A 24,935-nucleotide genomic window follows, 5' to 3' on the forward strand; every position below is an offset into this window, starting at 1 on the left:
AGAGGAAGAGGGGAGGAGGGAAGGAGAGGGAAACGAAGGAGAGAGAGAGAGAGAGAGAGAGAGAGAGAGAGAGAGAGAGAGAGAGAGAGAGAGAGAGAGAGAGAGAGAGAGAGATTAGAAAATTTTTTGTTTTTGTATGTGTGTGTGTGTGTGTGTGTTTTCACGAATGTTAGAAGGCGGGACGCATGTAACTTATCTTTCGAGAGGGAGAGGGGAGAGAGAGAGAGAGAGAGAGAGAGAGAGAGAGAGAGATGGGAACAGTCTATGCCATTGGGTAATTTTAGACACAAGGTGGGACGCATGTAGCTTATCTTTAGTGATTGGTGGAGACAAGGATAGTGGAAGGAGCACTAGGATTTCAAAGACAGCATACGGCGTGTGTAGTTGGTATCCAACACACTATACGGGACAACTGAACTGAAGAAAGCTCAGAAAAGAAATATGACGCCTACGTAGGCGTCACCGTATATGCTACTGGGGCTTCATGACGCCTACATAGGCGTCACCGTATTGAAGGGGTTAACCCGCAAAACTCGGGACACATCGATAGACATTCATCACGCAAGGCATGGGGCACGTCGATAGACGTTTAGGCTTTTTACGGCTATATTTTGGCTATTTTCTTTCCATTTTCTTTGCTTGTGAGCTGGCAACACTCATTAGGAGTAAACATATGCTTTATGTCACTGTGTCACCAACTATAAATGGTAGGAGCAATCGACAGTGATTTCATTGTGTCTGATTCCACCACCTCTCCCACATGCCTTACTTCTATCCCTTGGGTCTCTTGCCATGTTACGGGGAGACAACTTCTGAATGAGAGTAGTATCAGAACAGGAGAGAGAGAGAGAGAGAGAGAGAGAGAGAGAGAGAGAGAGAGAGAGAGAGAGAGAGAGAGAGAGAGATGATACAATGCGCCTGTTTTCTCGCACTCTAGCCAAGGCCGCTGAACCCGATCGGACGCAAGGCCATATAAACCAATGATACCACCTCATTCAACCTGTGATATTTTGGTAATCATGACATCTGGAGACTTCTGGTTTTTTGCATTGCAAAGAGGAAGAGTTGCTTGTGGGCAGAAAACCATTATTACTCACTCGTTTATTGAATTTCTAAGTTAATCAATATGTGAATACAGGCTATTTTGTGTGTTTCTTGCCAAACTTTTACTTTTGGGACCCATGATCGTCTTGAGTTCACAAAACTTAAGAAAAAATACACACTGCTGAGGAGCACAGACACATACATGCACAAAGGATGAACAACGATACACAAAGCGGGCTGAATGTTTGGGTGGACGCGGCTAGCTGAGCAATCGCTGTGCCACCTATCGATGGCTAATCGTATCTTGAAAATATTGTCGTATTTCAAGGCGCAAATTACATAAAATTTTCTGTCGTATATAAAAAAAATCGTATGATAAGGCGATCGTATGTTGAAGTACCACTGTATTACTAAATCATAGCTGCTCTCAATTCTTATGAGAATATGAAACATCTGAAGCTCAAGTAAATGAAGCTTGCAAGACTATCCTGAGTGCACAAATCTCAATAAAGGAAGTGGTGAATGAGTAAAGCACTAGCTGTGAGAATAACCACCAGCTGTCACCCTCATTGCTGTACTTTGTAAGTCCCCAAGAAATGGTACCTCAATGTGAACAATAATACCATCAATAGAGTAGAAGTATTTTATGTTGCTCTGTTTATACTTTCAAAGTAAAAGAACACACTTGTACCATTTCCTGCAAAGTCCACACTACACTTAGCCAAGTTTTTGTCCAAGGTGATTGTTGCTTGTTGGGGAAAATCTGGCTGGTGATGGGCTAAGACATTCCATCAAGTTGAGCCTCTCAGCCAGCAGGAAATGAACACACTCTTTGTAAACTTTTGGAAGTATTCACTTAATCCATTCAGGGAAATTCTTCTACTATTACAATCAAATGCCATACTTATTTGAGTTACTAAAAATGCTCTGAGATTCATCTTAAAATCACAAAGACAGGCTTTTTGTTTCCAAAAATACAATGTTTACACAGAAACCTACATCTATTCTGTACACATATGAACATGGACATTTGTTATGTATGTATAGGAGAGTAATAATTTATTTTGAATAGGCATTACAGAATCGTACACTATAAAGACTGCCTTGACAGTTAATGATAGTTTTGACTGAATATTCTCCATGAAATGACAAGATAATTTTCACTGCATCATGAATAAACTTGGTGCACTTTGACAAGCTGTATCACACAGCATCACAAAAAACAACAGGAAAATTGTGACCTAACTCAGGGGAGTATTTTTAAGAATTTTGAAGTTTTGATGAATTGAAAATGTGCCAACCTAAGCAGCTTAGCCTTCAGGGAGCATATTTTAGCTTGGATTTTTGTCAAAAAATTCTGGAAATCAACATTTAGACCAATAAGGAAGTTTTACACTATGAGACACATCAGATGACAAATTTTTTAAAACTTGCAGAACATTACCATGACAAAACCTAAAGCTTGAGATCAGCCCCAACACATCGTACACTCCCCAACAGCCACACACTGGGTGCTATCAAAACTCCTTGTATCACATGATGCATAAAACTTGAATTTATAAGTGTAGAAATCATTCTAAGAAAACAAGTAAATGCAGGATGACCAGAGAGAAAATGAATATGCAAGCCATCCCTGAAGTACACTGTTATCAGATAGATTGTGGAGAGGTTGGAGCCTTTCTGAGCTAACAAGGTAAAATGTCACACCTTGCAACATATGATTTGCGCTCAACTAAAATGAAACGAAAACTTGCAAACAAAATGTGCACTAACCTACTACTGTATACAATTTGTCTACATTATCATAAATACTGGTAACAGCAGTTAGTCACCTTAAGAAACATGTACAGGCATCACAGCAGGAATGTTGCTGCTCATGTGGAAAATACTGTTTATAAATTTCTACTTAAGCACAACCTCAGAGTCCTCCAGTCTATCCTGGAGCAGCTGCTGATGTCTGGATGAGGACAGCACCAGACACCAATCAGGTACAGACACACACACACACACACACACACACACACACACACACACACACACACACACACACACAGACTTCTTCACTGAACCTCATTGATAGTTCTTGGACAGCTTCTGAGTTGTTACTTGAATACCATGAACCAAAACATTCTACAGTACACCACATGTGCATGGAGGATACAAAAGACAACAAAACAAGAACATCACAAAATAAATATCACAAGCATGTATCCAATCCAGCTCAGCTCAGCCCCACCCTTGCATCCTGACCACCTAGCTACCAACACTTTCTGCTGCTACGTATATACAACTTGACTTGTCATCACCTCATTACCCATATTGACTTGGGTATGCTTTAATCTTCCTTCTGTCATTTGCATTATTTATGTTATGGTTTCACATCCTCAACAATCCACTTTATATGTCATTCACATTTTAATCCTCATCTAAAATGTCTAATTCTTCCTTCCTTCCAAGTCACTATCATTAATTACTTTAGGTTGCCAAGGTAATACTATTAAGAAAGTCGTTCTCCATACAGTCATCATCAGCCATACGGTAGTGGAAGTTACCTTACACATGTGCTGTCTACACACCAACATTCACAACCAATAAATAGCTGGATCTCAATAAAGATCTTATACAGGAACTTATACAAGGACCATCAACCTTACAGAAATGATAAGCAGACACCTATTTCACTTAGTAATAAAGTAATCACAGCCAGGCCTGATTGAAAAGTCTGTGAGTGACGGCAGCACAAACTGGATTCACTCCTGTCAAGAGTCAGTCATTTCACACGTCCCACTCCAGATAGACTGAAGAAGCCCACACACACCATGCACCTGTGTGCTTTTCGTCATTGTTCAAAGTCTGCCACTAAACATTCCTAGGAAATACACTGCATGACTAAAGCAGCAGTTGTGAGGATGACCATTCCATGACTATATGGATGCTCAAGATAGCAGAGTGCACTGTTGCACTTTCTCAAACCAAAAAGCATGATGTATTTATCTATAGTAGCACACATGATTAGATCAAAACTTATAATGTCCTGTTTCTACATAGGGCTCTATCAAACTTAGTTTCAAAATCTCTGATGTTTCTTGCTTGCACCACCTCTAGCTTCACATCTTCCCAAATCCAAATGTTTCTATTTAGGAAGCTGAATCCTCTCTATGTAACAAGAAGATTTGAGGAAATTGAGGAAAGTGTAAAGTACTTTACCTCTTGACTGAGGGGAAGCAGGTAGGGATGGGAAGAGATGCAGGAATAGTGTCTGAGAAGAAGCAGACCTTTTCTTAACATGTATCGAATGAATGAAGGTAAGGAGTTATAAAAGACAACAGCATTGAAGTGGAGAAACTAAGATTAATACATAACACATGAACAATAAGGAACATGGCACAATGATAATTTCAAGCACAACAAATACACTGACCTGGAGAAATAATACATCTACTAGATAGCCTGTTTACAAACAATAGTTATCTTTAACTGTAAAAGAAGGGAAGGAAGAAGTTAAGAGATGAGCTGGTTCATATTAAAGAGACAAGTCCTGACAAAAGATTCTAGCAGAGAAGCATCCAATTAACCATGATGAAGAGACAGAGAATAGATGACAGCATCACTGACCAGAGATAACACACAAGCACCCAAGACCTGCCACATATGACTAGGCTGGACATTAAGCTTCTTACTAGAGATGTGAAATACCAGATGGAGGCAGAGGAAGCCAGAAGGGTTAACACACAGAGACAAAGTATGAGAACAGCTTCCTTGGATCCTCCTCAGCATCCACTGTTTCTACAGTGGTGCTATGGGAGGAATGTTACATGATGGAAGGGGAGGAGGTAGTGCAGCAGTCTCAGGAGAGGAGATTGATATACTGTATATTATTTTTTAACAGGACACATTTGAAGAATTTTTACATCTGAAGTGACTGCTTTTATTTTATTTTATTTTTTTCTCTAAGTAAATTATTATTTTGTGCAGTTGTATCTTGTTAACAGTGGTTCAGGACACAATAAATGCTGAGGGTGTGTCTGGTGTTGGTTGCTTAACAACAAAGCTCTGCATTCCTAAAAGACAAGTAGCACAAAGCCTGTGTTCCTTGGCTGAGGTATTTTGTAGAGTGTGTTCAACACTTCACATCTACATTGCAGGAGCTGATATATGCACTCTAATGCCTTGAGGAGGAGAGAGGAAACTTAAACCATTAGTGAGGTTGCTGGAGCAGGATGACTCCTTATCCTTGACACTAACTGATATTGATACTAACACTTCACCTGGCTTAAGATATGACTCATACTTTGTAAGTGTAATTCTAATTGAAAATCTACAACAAAACCTACAAAAGAGTTGAGTATTGATGCAACAAACAAACTAAAACACATGACAGCAAACTAAACTGAAGGAGCCCAAGGAAATAACTTATAATACTCCAGGTATGTAAATGTCTTTACACTAAATATTTTCTTGAGCAGCAGAATAAAATTAATATTTACATCATAATAACAACAAAACAGGTTTCTACCAATTACATTGTAAGCATAATGACTCAAAATTCTTAATAAAAATCATCTTAACTATGTTTTTAAAAACTGTCTACTACACAGTAACATATTCCACCAAGGTTAACCAGTGACCTCTACACCACAAACAAGTCAATCACAATAATATGAGAGTACATGTAATGAATGTCTTTAATGATTGAAGTAGAAAAAAAAGATCTTAAGGAATGCATTAAGAGTGGCTGGTGGTATGAGAGAGACAGAGAGCCAAGAAATCTGGAATGGTTCATTGGGCAAGACGGGATGCAATACAGGACCAAGAGAGGCAAGGATGAGAAGCACATTTAAGTAAATAAAAGCCACCTGGTAGTGAGGGAATACCAGGAAACACAAGGCAGAAAGGGAATACCAAGGAATACATCACATGGTGAGATGAGTGGATGTTGGTTTGCCAAGGTCACCACTTTCTCTGATAATGCAGAGCCTCAGGTGGCAATTGGCTTAATGATTTATGATGTGCTAATGTACACACTTACACACTCACACACACATACATGCCCATCCATACACACATAACACACATATAGATGCAAGTGCACACACACACACACACACACACACACACACACACACACACACACACACACAGATATGCTTGCACACAGCAAACAGCACCTGTATTTTTATAATCTATATTTCATTCATTCCTGAGAAATGGCAAACTCAAAGACTACAAGGGTTCAGCATTGCCACCATGTTGCAGTGTAGTGGTGCAAGACTGACAGAAGTAGAAAGGGTCAGCCTCCATTTCCATCATTCTACATACTCCTCACTTTGCTGCCAACAAAGGAGTGCATCTGACAGCCGTGCCTGGCCTGTATGCATTCCTATGGTGCATTTGTCTAGGTTGTATCTGGATGAGAGGAACAGCAAGTGGTGGTGCTGAGGGAGGACTTGTGGCGCTGTATAGGCTGACACTCCACAAGAACAGGCGAGTCCTTCAGAAGGTGTGGGCATTGCGGCAAACTCCACATCCGAGGGCAAACTCCTCCCCTGTGGGTGGATGCTGGACATGCAGTGGGCACTCCTCCCCCTCTAGCTGCTGAGCACGAGGACCTGCCAAGAGCATATACAAACTTAACTTGGTATTCATGGTAATTATGTGCATGCACAGACACACAGAGAGATACACACACACACACATAAATTACGCTCCCAATAACTCGCTGCTCTAGACGCTGTCTGCTGGTTCCTAGTGGTGGATATTGCGGTGGGAGCTGCACTAATTTTGCTTGTGTTTGTCCCGTCTCCAAACAAAGGCTATGGAAGTGTATAAACTGCAAAGATAAGTGATGAGGAGGAAGCCATTGTGGCAAATTCCCTATTATTGTTTACAATGCCAACAGGGACCGTTCCCAAGGCTGTTGACAGACATTTTCAGGATTTAATGATGAGGAAAGAAAAGTAGGTGAAACATGATGAGAAGAATTATTGAACTGGAAAGTGCAATGAAAGCAATGCAAACTCAAATGGAAAAGTAAAAAAAAACAGTGGAAATATTAAAAACAGAGAAAGGAGTATGGAAAAATGTGTGTGACGATCTACATGCTAAATTTTCCGTTTATGAGAAAAAATCAACAGAGTATGAAGGGAAAGTGAAAGAGGAAGCATCGAAGAAGGAGCAGGAGAATAAAAATACAGTGGACACTCAATACTTAAACTTAATTCCTTCTAAATGACTTCAAGTATCAAAAAGTTTGACTATCAACACAGTAAATCCTTGTTATATGGTACTTCTTTATCCGGTAAATTCACAGTTACAGTATTTGGAAATTACTACCCTTGATTCAATGTATGGTAAGAAAAATTCACAGATATGGTATCCCCTCATGTCATCCGAGAGGGCCCAGCGCGGGGGAGTAGGGGTGATGACGTCATCCACGCCACATCTCCCCGCCACTTACAGTACTGACTTTAACTTGATCACCCTTGGAGTCTGTTATCTCTTCCCCTGCCCGCCTTTTTTTAACTGCATTACATATTATTTACATGCAAAGTTTGACTATCAACACAGTAAATCCTTGTTATATGGTACTTCTTTATCCGGTAAATTCACAGTTACAGTATTTGGAAATTACTACCCTCGATTCAATGTATGGTAAGAAAAATTCACAGATATGGTATCCCCTCATGTCATCCGAGAGGGCCCAGCGCGGGGGAGTAGGGGTGATGACGTCATCCACGCCACATCTCCCCGCCACTTACAGTACTGACTTTAACTTGATCACCCTTGGAGTCTGTTATCTCTTCCCCTGCCTGCCTTTTTTTAACTGCATTACATATTATTTACATGCATTACTAATTAGAAGAATGAATAGAATATTAAAGGGTTTATTGTAAGCACAAATACAGGCAAGCCCTGCTTAACAAAGGTTCACACAATGAAATTTCGCTACAATGAAGGTTTCATTTTACTACCATCTGCTTGTTTAACGAACACCAAACTCACTTTAATGAAGTTTTATCCAGGTAATTTTTTCCAAGTTTGAAAGCTCCGCCGTATCATGCAAGCCGACAGGCTTTTGAATACACCAACGCCTCTCATGGACAACACGCCCACCACTCACTACCCCTGTTCAAAACAATAACAGCGTCAGCAGCAGCTCGTCTTCCCTCGCTCAACTTACCACCAAAATGCTCTGCAATGTCGCCTAGCGTTGCTAAGAAGACCAGGAAGTCTCTTACTCTCGAAGTGAAGCTGGATATTATTCACAGACACGAGAGAGGCGAGAAAACTAATAGCATTGCTCGCCACCATCTTGACTCTATCTACTGTCTCTACTATTTTCAAGTCAGCAGACTCTATTAAGAAGGCTGGTGAGACCGTCTTCCTTGCAAGCTAAAAGAACCACCTGAACTCGTGACTCTACAATGGATAAAATGGAAAACCCTATGGAAATGTGGTACATAAGTTTTGTGTGTGGTACAATGATGCGTCCTTTGTTTACATTCAAAAGGTTGCCGGTTAGTGTCTTTCCCGTTTCACTCTCCCTCCCTTCATAAATTTAAGATCATCAACATTATAAAGTTACATACATACATACATTAGTGTACATTATAATGACTTAAATTAAACTGCCTAAATGTTTAACTTCATAATTTTTGCTTTCATTAACCCATAAGAGGTCAGCATTCATTTACATACCATTTACCGATCCAGGTCACCAAAATTTTTTTTTTCCATTTTTGATCCCATATAACTCAAAATGTTTATAAAAGTATAAAAAAAAAGTGTTAAACTTAGAAATTACCATTTTTAAATGTCCTGCTGGGACTTTAAATTTGGCTCATTCAGTGATGCTGCCAGACGTATGATTTTACTTCGTCAAATCACCTTCTGCCACGTGGAGATTCCTATATGAGATAAGCCATCCGCGCACTGGCCAATCAGTTGCTGGACCGTTCCCGTGGTGGTCAGACGTGTTCTTCAGACGTGGTCATTGTTTTCCACGGTGTTTCCTTTGATTGGCGTTTGTCATGACAGGTACTTTGCCCAATATACTAAGGTTGGATCTATGGTATGGGATGGGCCTGCCATAGGGCATTGGTATGGAATGGGCCTGCCAATTTGCCAAGCAGCATTCAGGAGCCACACAATGAGGTTCCAGCCATACAGAACACAGAGGAGTTTCCGGGGTAGCCAGAGGCAGTACTCGGCACGACAGGACCTGGATCCAAAAAACGCCAACAAAGGCTCTGACGATAAATCAGGTTAGCAACACTTTTGTGACAAGTAGACTGCACTATTTTGTACATAACTGGTTGGGAATTACTAAAGACCCAGTTATTCTGGACATGGTACAACACTGCCATCTGGACATTAATGTCAATGATATTGAACATTTATTTTTGCGTGAATTAGCTTATAAATTTACTACAGAAGAACAAGATATTGTTGATAAGGAGATTTTGAAACTGTTGGAGCTAGGGGTTATTGTTATGACAAAGAGGAGTCAGGAGCAAATTATTTCTCCCATTTTCTTGAGACCTAAAAAGGATGGAAGTTATAGGATGGTGCTCAACCTAAGTGAACTTAACAAACACATTCCATATAAACATTTTAAGATGGAGAATTTTGTGCAAGCCATTAGGCTTATTAATGCAGGTGACTATCTAGCTTCAGTTGATCTCAAACACGCTTATTACACAGTGAAAGGGGCAGAAGAACAACAGAAATATTTATGTTTTAAATGGAAAGACTTCATCTATAAGTTCACGTGCCTACCTAATGGTATTTCCGAGGGGCCAAGAATTTTCACTAAATTGATGGAGCAAGTTTTTGTTGCATTGAGACAAAAAGGCCATGTAATTACTAGTTTTATTGATGACTCTTTAATTTGTAATAAGTCTAGGACAGGCTGTCTGGCTTGTGTCGATGATACCATTGAATTACTTCATAAACTAGGTTTTTGCATTAACATGGACAAGTCTGTGCTGGAGCCCACTCAGACCATTGAATACTTGGGTAATATTATTGATAATAATAATATGACTTTCATTGCCACAACGCAGGATTCAGAAAATCACGCAAGCCTTTGAGACACTTAGAAATAAATGTACAGATAGAATCAGGGTAATAGCCAGAGTTATTGGTCTAGTGGTTGCTGCCATTCCAGCAGTGGAGCTTGGCAAGCTACATTACAGGAATTTGGAAGCTGAAAAAATTGCAGCTTTGAAAATCAAACAAGGGAACTTTGATAGTTACATGAGAATTACAGAGGGTATGAAATCTGACCTTCAATGGTGGATTCATAACATTTCTAGACAGAATAGGAAAATTTTTAGAACAGGCACGGACGTTGACGTCTATACGGACGCTTCAAACGCAGGTTGGGGCGGCCATGTTCTCCATCAGTCTGTCGCAGGTAGTTGGTCAGCTGAAGAAAGGTTGATGCACATTAATGCATTGGAGCTTAAGGCCATTCTATTAGTTTTGCAAGTGTTTGCTCCAGTTCTCAAAGGAAAACACATTAAGGTCTTTTGTGACAATATTACTGCAATGACTTATGTTAATCAAATGGGTGGCATAAAATCTAGTACAGTAAGGTCCCGAGTTACATCAGAGTTACGTTCCTGAAACATGACGTAAGTCGATTTTGTACGTAACTCGAGTTTTTGTACTTTCAAAGCATATTATCGAGTTTTCAACCAATCATTTTTTATGGTTATTCAGGTAAGTAAAAGGTTATATTGGTATATCATTTACAACTATGTAGGAATATATTGATTAGGGCCGCGAACGCGAAGGACTGCAGGTTGCCGAGTGGGGCGGCCTGAGGCCGCCAGGAGGGTGGGCAGGTCGAATGTTGTGACGCCCAGGGCGGGACAGCTGGGAGCTTTGTGGAGTGCGGTAGGAGTAAAAGCATTATATAAGTAAAAGGTTATATTGTTATATTATTTACAAGAATGTAGGAATATGAAACACAAGCTTGTTTTTGTTGTTGATTAGGGCATGACGAAGGACTGCATGTTGCCAGAGGGGTGGACGCCTGAGGCCGCCAGGAGGGTAGGCAGGTCGAATGTTGTGACGTCCAGGGTGGACAGCTGGGAGCGTAGTGCAGTGCGGTGGGAGTAGAAGCGTGGGCAGCGGAGCAGGAAATGCAATAGGAAAGGGCAATAGGATTCAGCAGACAGGCGCAGACGGTGCAAGTGACCTGCAAGTGTCGTGTGGCCCAGACGAAGGCTCCGGAGTTGTTATTGTTGTGATAGGTGCGCGAGCCCTCAAGGTCGTCAACCTCCCTGTTGTCATGGTAACGGGCTTCCCATTTTCTTCTTCACTCCCTTATACACAGCTGCTGCCTCCCTTCTCATGTCTTTTAATTATGTCCACTTTTTCTTGTAGCGTAATGGTTTTCCTTTTCTTAGCATCACTGCTATCACTCAGGAGTTTTCTTTTTGGTGCCATTGAGCAAGATACTAAGATAGTCAGCAAACGCAGATGTAGGAACACTCTTGCCAGGGGTGACGGTGTGGTGGAACTGAGGTACGTAGAGTGTTATTGTATTCAAGCATGAGGTGGGCGGTGTGGCGGATAACCACTAGTGACGCCTGGCGGCCAATAAAAACAATAAACCCCGCGCTTTACGATTTATAAATTTTCAATTTTTTAAATCTTAAATTGCCTTATAGTGGACTGACTAAGTGCGAGTTTGACATAACTCAAGACTGACGTAACCCGGGACCTTACTGTATTTGTAATGAAATAGCCACCAATATCTGGGATTGGTGCATCACAAATGATGCTTGGATAACATGTTCTCACATCCCAGGAAAGGCAAACACGTTGGCGGATTTGGCATCTCAGTTAGTTAAGGACGGACATGAATGGAAACTCAATGTTAATATTTTCCAACAGTTATGCGTTATTTTTGGTACTCCGGTGATTGACTTGTTTGCATCAAGGCTCAATAAACAACTACCTTGCTATTGCTCTTGGAACCCAGATTCAGGTGCAACATATTTGGATGCATTCACTTTAAACTGGTCTAGATTTAAGCTTTCATACATCTTTCCAACCTTTTCACTGATCGCTAGGTGTCTGCAGAAGTTAAGTGCAGAAGAGGCGAGAGTGTGGATGGTGGTCCTGCTATGGTTATCACAACCATGGATGGGCACACTAGTCAGGATGCTGATAGATCACCCTCGCCTCATCTCGCAAAAGAGAGAGGTGCTAGTAAACCTTTCTTCAGGAGAGGAACACCCGATTATGAGGCACACTCAACTGATGGCGTGCCTTCTATCAGGCAACACCTGCAAAGCAGAGGTATTTCTGAGAAAGGTGCGGACAACATCCTGGCCTCGTGGAAACCGGGGACGGGGAAACAATATAGACCATACCTTAAGAGATGGACACACTTTTGTAACAGATGGGACGTTAGTCCATTTGATCCCACTGTCTCAAACATCATAAATTTTCTATCTGAAACTTTCAACAGGAATGTGGGTTATGAGTTGGTCAACACTGCAAGAAGTGTCCTCTCATCACTAGGGACTGTCGTGAATGGATACAGAGCGGGTAATCATCCATTAGTCATCAGGTTCATGAAGGGCATATTTAACCTAAGACCACCATCAACTAAATACACGGAAACGTGGGATGTTCAGCCAGTTATGACAATGTTAACATCTATGTATCCTTTGCACATTTTGACACTTAAGGATTTATCGTTGAAATTGGTTATGCTAATGGCATTGACTCAAGCAGCTAGAGTAAAAACTTTGCCCCTGTTGTGTACACAGGGTATGCACATAGATAAAGATTTCATTTCAGTTTATTTAAGGGGAAACATTAAGCAGTGTAGGCCTACATTTAATATACGGACTGTTAAATTTCAAGCATATTCTAGGGACTCACATTTATGTGTTTGTGCAACATTGAAACATTATTTGGAAAGGACTGAGGGGACTCAGACAGGAATTTTCCCAGTTCAACGATACGTTACTCATCAGTTACATTAAACCACACAAGCTGGTTACTAAAGTTTCCATATCCCGATGGATTAAAACAATGCTTTATAGGTCAGGAGTGGATACATCAAGATTTACTGCGGGTAGTGTTAGACCTGCCGCAGTATCTAAAGCCAAGGCTATGTCAATACCCATCGCTTGTATTATGTCCAAAGCGGGATGGACACGAGAAAGTACTTTTGCAAAGTACTATGACAAACAAATGTTAAAGAAGTAGACTCTTTTCAAGAAGCAGTGTTGGAGTAGGTTGGTTACTCTTTTGTGTTACAATTGTATTCTTATGTTTGGATATTGAAAAAATTGCTTAAAAATTACTTTTGCAAGTTTATTGAGACAAAGGTAGTGTGGCAGAAGTTAGAATTGCCAGAGTGGTTTTGTTACTCTCTTAAAATACAGATGTAATTGAAATTTGGTATAGAGGTTCAATTGTAATAGGTAGTGAACTTCATGTGATAATGGATTTATGTATAATGAAATTATAAAGTATACGAGACTTACCGTAGGTCAGTTGAAGTATGCTTTGGATTTTAGGAATGAAATCACCACTGCCGTAGTGGAGATTTTTACATGCCCACCACTTCCCACCCTTGTTCACATGTTTTACAAGGATTACTTGTATTTATGATTAATAACATGTTAGCTGATATCATGTGGGTGTTCGTGGCTTTGAAGTCTGACTGGCCAGTGCGTGGATGGCTTATCTCATGTAAAAATCTCCACTACAGCAGAGGTGATTTGACTCCTAAAATCCAAAGCATTCTTCAACTGCCCTACGGTAAATCTCGTATACTTTATAATTTTGGTGTATGGCAACATTTCCTTTTTTTCTACATTGTTTTACAGATACTTTTTTCACCTACAAGATAAATATGTTTGAAATAAATAATTCTTGATAAAGAGATACATATTTTTGTATAAAATATATCAAATCCATAAAACAAGAGCACTTGATCAAAAGTATTTTTTATTCTTCTTACACTATCCAAGCTTCTCAATATTGCAGCAGGGTATGATGTTCTGCAAAGCAGGGCTCGATGCACAAAGCTACATCACACTCATGACAGCATTATCGAGTGTTTGCACTTTTATTTCTTAGCTTGATTCATCAAAATTATAAACTTGCGGCTCAAAATTTGACCCATCTATCCAGTCCCATCTGCTGCCAGGTCTAATTAGGTCAGGTGCAGCAGGTACCCTTCCCCTCCCTCTTCAAATTGGTGTTTTGCGGTGGGTAGACAATACGATGCGAGGTGTGCCGCGTGTATTGTCACTGCCTGGCTGCTGTGTGATTGTACTGGAGTCAAAGTCATCATATACTTATCATCACCACCATCTTCACTTGGGACAGCAGATGACTGTTGCCTTACACTTGAAGATGGCCTAGACTCCTTTCTCTTTTTTTCTTGTGTTGGGTGCATAAAGCCAGTTAGACGTGTCAGAAGGGGAAGATGTATGTAATGGCCAAGGAGTGGGAGAACGAGTGTGTGGTGGCAGAAACACACCAAAGTATTGTGCCTCAAGCTGTTCATCTTCCTCCTCCATTTCCTGATCGAAAACATAATCAGGATCAGCATAACTGTCATCAGTGCTGATGTCACTGTTGTCATCAAAAATATCTTCCTCAAAAGATAATTGTTCAGCAATTTCTGCAGAAGTTAGAGAGCAGGGACGCCTGCCTGCCATCGTGACTCAGTCAGAGACAAGTGAGGGGCTGAGAGGCGAGTGGCGAGACGTAGTGGTCAATCAGGAGGGAGGGGGTGAGAGTGGGTGGCCTGCCCAGTTGCCAGAATAGTGGGAAAATGTGCTGATAAATACTAGACACCTCAACAAACATAATTAGTGTTGCTAAAGGGAATTTCAAATGTATAAGAAGCGATAAAGAGACAAACGTACTTGTACGTGATTGACCACAGAGTGTAACATCGGATTTCACGTACATGTACGTGCTTGACCTCTTACGGGTTAAACCTTTCACTGTACTGTGATGCACTCTCACTTTGTTTACTCTCAATGGAAGTTCAAGTCACGGGTTAAACTTGTTATAATCAGTTCGCTTAACGAAGTTTCGCTTAACGAAGGGGTTTTTAGGAACGTAACCTCTTCTTTAAGCGGGGGTTGTCTGTATATTCATAATAATTATGGCAAACATTTAAAGCCTACTACCAGCAGCAAACCATGCAGTAACTGATAAAAGGGACAGATGGGCCTGGCAAGCCCAGTATCAGAGAATGGTGGAAGTCGTATAACATCAAGCACACCTTAGATAACATCGTCATCTTGGAACGAAGTGAAGACGTCTATCATGAACTTGGCGTGGAATAAGGTATAGCCAGAAGCCGTGCATGACTTCCCGGGCTTCACTGAAGTTGATGATGATGATGTTCAAGATCTTTTGGAAAGCCATGCTGAACCTCTCTCAAATGATGAACTTATAGAGCTAGACAAGGCATCACAGGAAGCAGAAAAAGAGGGAGACGAAGAAGAAGAACCTGTGCGTGGCCAGGACATCAAAACTCTTAGAGAATGTCTCGGTATCCAAAAAGCTCTGGAAACCTTGAAGGAACGTGACCCAAATCCTGCCAGGAGTAGCAAAGTGGCTCATGACGAAGAGAAGTGTCAAGATTTATCAAGAAATCTATAATGAAAAAACAAGAAAAACCAAACAGTCCTCCATCTACTCGTTCTTCAAGCCAGTTAGACATGCTTTCCCTGTAACACCTGCCGACCCTGCTACAGCTGGCCCTTCCACATCTGCTGCTGACGGTTCTACAGCTGGCCCTTCCTCCATATCCACTTTCTTCAAACCAGTGAAACGTGTTGACCCTGCTACAGCTGGCCTTTCCACATCTGCTTCCGACAGTGCAGACGACGACGTCTTATCCTCGTCTACCCACTCAGCGGAAGATGAGTAAGGGCTGAAATCCCTACTGTCCCTTAGCCTCGGGAGGGACATCATCTGATAGAATACATGGCGAGTGAAAGGTAAATACAAATATTTTCTGTTTATTTCTTTTGCGCAGTACTTTACATTTTTTTCTTTTTTTTATGACTATTTTCATGTATTTTAATTTCTGTAGGGGTGACTTTTGACGTGCTAGAACGCATTCCCTATTATAACATGTTATAATGGGTTCAGTATACATTAATTTTGATTTGTGGTAAGGTTTTCAGGAATGCATATGTACCGTATAACGAGGACTTACACTACCTATAAATCAGGTAATTCGTTCTACCTTAGCAAAACCTTAAACTTATAAAAATTTCAATGTATTTTTTTTTTTATTTTGATTTGTACATATGGTAAGTGAAGGCTGGTGATAGATAATATACAAGAAGAGGGGAGAAGGATGGAAAGGAGGAAGGAGGTCAGAGGAGGATGACTCACCATCCATAAAGACGTCTGGTGTGATTCCTGTGAACCCACTAATGGAGGGATGTGGCTCACTAGATCTTGCACTCTCACTAGATTACAGGGAATCCTCGCACTTTGACGGGGTTAGGGCAGTTTTTCATTGGTCGAATCAGCGTTAATTTGAATCGTGAAGCATTTTTTCCCATAGGATACTTAAGAATTAGGGGGAATAAGGACCAACCTCCAGCCTAGACCCCCCAAAACATCACTATAACCTTTAAAATCACTAACCTAGACTAAATCAGTACTTCATTTATATCTACTTTTTTTTTATTAAACACATTAGGGTGCTGTACAGTACATTTTTGTCAATAAAAACACTTACATGATGCAGCGGTCTCGCAGTACTTGTCCCTGTTCTTCCAAATTATTGATACTGTTGATCTAGGGACACCCATTTGTAGTGCAACAACACTGTGAACTATACCTGCCTCACACTTTCTTATAAGCTCAAGCTTATCTTTGAAAGGCAGGAAGTTGTGCTTCTTAGGGCTGTGGAACGCTAGAGTGACACAGATTAAGCGACGCACAGGCCACAAGGCTGCCACTCTAAATTTGAATTTCTCCTACCACTCGCATGCATTCCTCCTATTTTCCCCTATTTTCACCTACGCCAATCCCAAAATTCCTTTTTGTACATGCATAAATTATTCTGTGAAAATAAACGTATTTATACTTTTTGCAGTTTTATTCTTTTACTACAAAAGAAATAAAAAAACCTTTTTGGTATCGAAAAATTAACTTTTCTTTGGTATATTATCATGTTAGACTGGACGATGTATGCGGGAATAAGCAATTGACTCTCGTCCTAATGGAGCGCCTAGTCACATTGCACCATACTCCCACATGTTGCGTCAGATATATATATATATATATATATATATATATATATATATATATATATATATATATATATATATATATATATATAATCCATATTTCATAAACTGTAATGGGTGTCCAGACAAATATTTAGCGTTTGAAAAAAAAAAAAAAAAAAAAAATTCCCCTACATATTGTCAATAAACTCTCTAGTTTCCCTTGCAAATTGCTATTTTCCCAGTAGGCATCCCCTACCCCTACATTAGGCTAAAATCACCTACTGTAGGGGATTTCCCCTATGAGTGGCAGCCTTGGCACAGGGTAGCGTCAATTTACATTTCCGCCTTGCGGGCTGGTGGCGGATTTGACCGGATGGGTGGCACACGAGATATGAATGTCGAATTGGCGAGTCAGTCGGTCGAACCTTGAGGACTGGGTATTAATTAACTGAGTTCGAATTGGTGATAATTCGAACTGCGAACGATCGAATCACGAGGATCCCCTGTACTTATTTTCACCACTAATAAGCCTCTTTGGTGCCATTGTAAGTTTCTAAATTAAAAATTTCCAACAGAATGTAGAAGAATGTTGTTTTTCTCAAGATCGAGGCATGACTAGGGATGCTCACTGGTATCCAGTAAAGGCAACTCCCATTTAACGAAGGTTCACTCAACAAAATTTCGCTACAACGAAGGTTTCATTTTACAACCATCTGCTTGTTTAACAAACACAAAACTCGCTTTAGCAAAGTTTTATCCAGGTAATTTTTTCCAAATTTGAAAGCCCCACCGTATCATGCAAGCTGACAGGCTTTTGAATACACCAGGAGCTGCTGGTACTAAGGCCTGCCTCAGGAGAAATCCTGAGACACCTGTAGAATAAAGATCAAGATCAAGCCTCTCGTGGACAACACAGGCGCTGCTGATACAAAGGCCTGACTCAGAAGAAATTCTGCGTCACCTGTAGCATCAAGATCATGCGCACCACTCACTCCCCAGTCAAAACATAACAGCGTCACCAGTAGCTCATCTTACTTGGTTTAACTTACCACCAAAACGCCCTGCAATGTGGCCTAACGTTCCTAAGAAGTGAAGCTGGGTATTATTCACAGACAAGAGAGAGGCCAGAAAACTAATAACATTCCTTGCCACCATCTTGACTCCATCTACTGTCTACTATTTTCAAGTCAGCAGACTCTATTAAGAAGGCTGGTGAGACCGCATCTTCCTTGCAAGCTAAAAGAATCACCTGAACTCATGACTCTACAATGGATAAAATGGAAAGCCTTGTGGTAATGTTGTACATAAGTTTTGTATGCGGTACAATGATGCGCACTTTGTTTACATTCCACAGGTTGCCGGTTAGTGTATTTCCCGTTTCACTCTCCCTCCATTCATAAAGTTAAGATCATCAACATTATAAAGTTACGTACATACATACATTAGTGTACATTATAATGACTTCAATTAAACTACCTAAATGTTTAACTTCATAATTTTTACTTTCATTAAACCTTTCACTGTACTATGATGCACTCTCGCTTTGATTACTCTCAATGGAAGTTCAAATCAGGGGCTAAACTTGTTATAATCGGTTCGCTTAACAAAGTTTTGCTTAACGAAGTGTTTTTTAGGAACGTAACCCCTTCGTTAAGCGGGGGTTGCCTGTATACCGGAATACCGTCAATTTTTTTTACTAGTAATACGGCATCAGAATGGGACAATGGCGGCATTAAGGAGGGAGAGGCCAGAGCTTTGTTTACAACCATGTATGTGGCTGTTTGATTACCAGATATTTTCACCACTAATAAACCTTTGATGTTAATGTAAGTTTAGAAATGAAAAACCACAGACAGAAAGCATGAGAATGTTATTCTGATGACTGCAGCAGCACAACTGGCAGAGGGGGGAGGGAGTGGCTAAGGAGCCTTTGTTTACAGCCACGTGTGTGGACGTTCGACTATCAGGTATTTTTTCTGGTAATAAATTGAACTTTTGCATTCAAGTATTGAAAAATTTGACTATTAAGATGTTTGAGTATTGAGTCTCCAGGAAAATTGTGAAAGAACAAATGTAGGTTAATGACACAAGGTTGACAGTAAAAGTAGTTCAAGAGATATAGCAAAAAGAAAACTTGGTCAGAGACACTGTTGACAGGAAAAAGACAGTCTTGAAATTCAGTCTAAAGGAAGAGAGCATACAACAGTGGCGTGAAAGAGAAGAGAAGATGGCAAGTGTAGAGGCAGTAATATAGAGTCCATACTGGAGATTGAAGAAATTTGATGACTGGGAATATACAAGGAAGGGGAATATAGACCAGTGAAAATAAAGTTCAGATCACAGATAGCAGCCAAAGAACTACAAGGTAAAGCATCTAAATTAACAAGGACAGAAGAATTTAAACAGATATGGATGAAAAGAGACCAGACTAGAGAGGAAAGAACCACCATCAATGAACTGAGGAATGAAGCAAATGAAAAAAATTGCCAAAGACTATAGGTGGAGAAGAAATTTTTTTTTGGAAAGTCATAGACATGAGGCTGAAAAAAATAGTACAAGAGAGAGGAAAAACAGGAGGGAGAGGATTAAAAGTAGCATATACAGTAAGTCCTCCTTATATGACATATGCATTCATGAAAACCTTACCGCAAATAGAAATTACCGTATACCGAACCCATTATAACATGTAATAATAGGGAATGCGTTCCAGCACGTCAAAAGTCACCCCTACAAAAATAAAAATACATGAAAATAGTTATGTATATATATATATATATATATATATATATATATATATATATATATATATATATATATATATATATATATATAAATGTAAAGTACTGCACAAAAGAAATAAACATTAAATTTCACTTGCCATGTATTCTGTCAGATGATGTCCCTCCCGAAGCTAAGGGACAGTAGGGATATCAGCCCATACTCATCTTCTGCTGAGTGGGCAGACGAGGATAAGACGTCGTTGTCTGCACTGTCGGAAGCATATGTAGAAGGGCCAACTGTAGCAGGATCAGCACGTTTCACTGGCTTGAAGAGGATATGGAGAAAGGCCCAGCTGTAGAATCATTGGCAGCAGATATGGAAGGGCCAGCTGTAGCAGGGTCAGCAGGTGTGACAGGGATGGCATGTCTGACTGGCTTGAAGAACGAGTAGATGGAGGACTGTTTGGTTTTTCTTCTTTTTCTATCATAGATTTCTTGATAAATCTTGACACTTTTCTCTACGTCATGAGCCACTTTGCTACTCTTGGCAGGATTTGGGTCACGTTCCTTCAGGGTTTCCAGAGCTTTTTCAATACCACCAAGACATTCTCTAAACTTTTGATGTCCAGGCCACGCATAGGTTCTTCTTCCTCATCTTTCTCTTTTTCTGCCTCCTGTGATGCCTTGTCAAGCTCTATAAGTTCATCATTTGAGAGAGGTACAGCATGGCTTTCCAAATGGTCTTGAACATAATCATCATCAACTTCATCGAAACCAGCCCTATGGCACAGATTTTCTATGTCATTTCTGATCACACTGATGTCATCTTCAGCGAAGCCTATGAAGTCATGCGCGCATTCTGGCTACACTTTATTCCACGCCAAGTTCATGGCAGAAGTCTTCACTTCGTCCCAAGATGGCTTGATGTTATCTAAGGCATGCTTGATGTTATACGACTTCCACCATTCTCTGATAGTGGGCTTGCCAGGCACATCTGTGCCCTTTATCATTTGCTGCATGGTTCGCCACTGGTAGTAGGTTTTAAATGTTTGCCATAATTATTATGAATATATTTGTGCTTTCAATAGACCCTTTAATATCCCATTTATTCATCTCAATTAGTAATGCATGTAATACGTAATGCAGTTAAAAAAAAAAAAAAATGGGGCAGGGGAAGAGATAACAGGCTCCAAGGGTGGTCAAGTTAAAGTCAGTACTGTGAGTGGTGGGGAGGTGTGGCGTGGATGATGCCATCACCCCTGCTCCCCCGCGCTGGGCCCTCTCAGATGACATGAGTGGATACTGTATCTGTGAATTTTTCTTACCGTATATTGAATAGAGGGTAGTAATTTCCAAATACCGTAACTGTGAATTTACCACATAAAGAAGTATCGTATAACAAGGACTTACTGTACTAATATAAATGGCTTACTGTCAACAGAATTAAAAATTAAGGATTATATGAAAGAAGAGAAACCAGATGTCGTGGGATTAGTCGGAACTAAGTTAGCAGGCAATGTGGACCATAGGGAGACAGTGTGAACGTGGGATCAGGCAGATGTCCATGTGTAGGTTTGAATCTCAGCACATACCACTTTGAAACTTTGTCATTTGTTGAGTGGTTTAAAGTTACCTACATGTCACCATGATACCCAGGTTCTAGGTGGAAGCCTTACACCAAAGATGCACTTGGGTGGTGATATGGCCCTAATATGGTTACCACTATAAATAAAATTGCTTGTGCCACTAATGGAAGCTGAACAGCAGTTTCCATACTCTACAAATATACCTACAGGCGCTATAGGCCATAAGAAACAAAAAAGGCAGAGATACTGAAAATTAGCCTAAAAAGAAACATGGCAAGAAACTTGAACATTACCGTGACCTATGTACTTCCTTACACAAATTCATGGCTGGAGGAAGAACACAGAAATTTTGGAAGATACACCTAACCCTCCGTTATCGTGTCCTTCCATTATCGCGTTTAGGCTTTATTGAGCACTTGTGAAAATCTGCAAAATTCAGTTTTAGTGCATCTGGAAAGTCGTTATTGCACACCCGTAGTAGTAGTACCCATATCCCAACCTCAAACCGATGAATGTTTAGATGGGGGGAGGAGGAGGAGGAAATGGAAAAGGTGGAGCAGGAGAAAGATAATGATCGTGAGGAGGAGGAGGAGCCAGCAGCCAATCATTGCTGTGTATTCGCATCATGAATTAAATAAGGGAGCTGATTGGTTCCGGTCACTCTACTCACCACCACCACCACCACCGCCACCAATACCACCACCCCTCAGTCTCGCACATGGTATTCTGTTGTTCAGAGCTGGTTTTCATTCATTTCAGATTGTCAAATGTTAATAAGCTACTCTAGTATTAATTGTAGTAAATTTAGGGTAACAGGAAAATTTTTTAGGAACATTTTTGGGATGAGGCACAAATTTATTTACACTTAACCTTCGGCTATCGTGCCCAATTGGGACCGAAACAGCCGCGCCATAGCTGAAAACGTGATAGCTGAATTGATCTTGGCGGGAAGGCGGTTTTGGCCAATGAGCGCTCAGATATTCTATGACGTCATGGCGGGGCGCGCGATAGCAGGGATCTGAGGTCACGATAATGAAATTTTAGCAGCTTTTCATGGGTGCGCGATAGCAATAAAACGCGATAGTCGAAGTCGCAATAGCCGAGGGTTGACCGTATTTCCTATTTATTCTTCACTTCCGTTATTGCGTTTTCCACCATCACTCGGTTTTTTAGGCACCAATTTCGCGCAAAACTGGAGGGGTAGGTGTACACACACACACACACACCAGACACGGTCAAGGAAGGACGCACTGGCGCCGTTCCGACAATCAGCTGATCTTCATTACGTACCTGTTGTACAGTATTTACAGTGACCTGGGCAGGTAGTGTGGATTCATTTTTCATTAAAATCAACTGTTAAAGAATCATGAATAAAAAAGAGATTCCATCAAAATGCAGATATGACACTAGGGAAAGAATGAAAGCTGATGATGACTATGTTGGTGAGGGAGAGAGCGCATTAGAAGGTTTCAATACGGCGAATACTTCACTACTTAAGAGAGTGTTGACTATTGAATGTAAACTAGATAAATTGATAATGGAGAGTATGGAAATGAAAGACAATGAAGAACAGGAAAAAGAGTTTATAAAACTTAGAGAAAGGATAAAAAAGTGGAAGAAAACGAAGCTAGGCTAAGAGCGGAAAATGAAGAACTGAAAAAGGAAGTAGCTAACTACAAAAAGCAGATGGAAGAAGGACTTGGTAAAGCTAAGAAAGAAAAAAGAGAAGCTGAAAGATCTAGTAGACAAGGAAGAGGAAAGAGTACAGAACGTGATTAAAAAAGAAGTACAAGCATAGAGAGTCCAAGATAAGAAAGATAAGGCTGATTTTCAGGAAGTGATTCAAGAACAATTAAAAGAAAAAGAGGAAAATATAACAAACAAAAAATGATAGGAGTCCTCAAGACAAAAGAAAATCTAGTTAGGGAAATTGCAGAAATAAAGAAGAGTGTAGTCGTATTTGGAATAAAAGAAAAAAAATATAAAATATAGACCAAGAAGAGAAAAAGAAATGAAATCAGTCAAAGACCTACTAAAAAATCTAAACGACGAAGATAGGCAGAACTTAGAAGAGGAAGTAGAAGAAATAAACAGAATGGGACCATATCAAGAAGGAAAAACGAGACAAATTAAAATACTACTAAAATCACAAGCAGCAACAGAAGAAATATTATATAGAACAACAAAACTTAGAGAAACAGAAGGCTGCAAGGATATCTATATAAAGAAAAATAGAAATGAGGAAGAAAGGAAGAGATACAATGAACTGGCAGCAGCAGTAAGGAAAAAATAATGAAAGGTCAGAAGAGGAAAAAGGCATTTTTTGGAGAATTCTAGGAGACAGGATAAGGAAATGGTATATAAACGAGAAGGAAGAGAAAAAGTGGAACAAGTTTAACTAAAAATGATAAAGGCAAAAGACTAAAAATGATGTATACGAACATAGATGGGTTTTATCAAGTAAATTAGAATTAAGAGATTACATAAAGAAAGAAAATCCAGATATTGTATGCCTGGCTGAAACAAAACTAAATGAGGCAATCAAAATAGACTTGGATAATAGGTATAATGTATGGAGAAGAGACAGAGTGGGTAAAGGAGGAGGAGTCATGATAATGTTAAGGAAGGAGATAGTGATAAACCAAGTGGAATGTGGGAAGGAAAAGCAGAAGTATTGTATGTTAAGATGCATATTAATAAAAAGAGTTAACAATCATTGTAACATATGTGCCACCAAAACAAATTCATGGACCAATCAAGAATATAAAGACATGATAGATGACACAATAAGGAGTCTAACGAGAATCGTTAAAGAAAGGAGAAAAGTGATATTAGTAGGAGATTTCAACTGTAAAGAAGTGGACTGGGAAAATTATGAAAGTGGTATGGGGAAGAAGCCTGGGAGAAAGATTCTTGAACCTAATGATAGACAATATGATGGACCAGAGAGTAAAGGAATGCACAAGATTCAGAGGAAACGACGAGCCGGCGAGATTGGACCTAGTTTTTACAAGGGGGTATACAAATGAATTATGATATAAGATATAAGTGCCCATTGGGAAAGAGTGACCATGTAATATTAGAAATGGATATAGAAGAGGGAAAGGAAGATAGAGACGATTCATACAAAAGAGACCGATTAAATTACAGAAAGGCTGATATTGAGAATCTCAAGAACTATTTTAAAACGTATACTGGGAGATGAAAACTCAGAGACAATGCAAGAGAAGTATAACTTATTTTTGGAAATATACAAAACAGGAGTCAGGAATATGTCCCAAAATATAGACCTAAAGAAGAAGGAAAGAAAGATTGGTTTAATGCAAGGTGTG

The 24,935-nt window shown here is 40.0% G+C and overlaps 1 protein-coding gene across 1 annotated transcript in view; it reads right to left on the bottom strand.

The window, feature by feature from the left end:
* Nucleotides 1–1,673: 1,673 nt before the first annotated feature.
* LOC123514289 (E3 ubiquitin-protein ligase MYCBP2-like) overlaps nucleotides 1,674–24,935 on the bottom strand; it is a 299,710-nt gene continuing 276,448 nt past the window's right edge. Inside the window, 1 exon segment of the mRNA XM_045272098.1 lies at nucleotides 1,674–6,653. Coding sequence (XP_045128033.1) covers nucleotides 6,538–6,653 — 116 coding nt within the window. The 3' untranslated portion in view covers nucleotides 1,674–6,537.

The sequence above is a fragment of the Portunus trituberculatus genome, chromosome 37 (assembly GCF_017591435.1).
Source record: "Portunus trituberculatus isolate SZX2019 chromosome 37, ASM1759143v1, whole genome shotgun sequence".
Lineage (NCBI taxonomy): Eukaryota > Metazoa > Arthropoda > Malacostraca > Decapoda > Portunidae > Portunus > Portunus trituberculatus.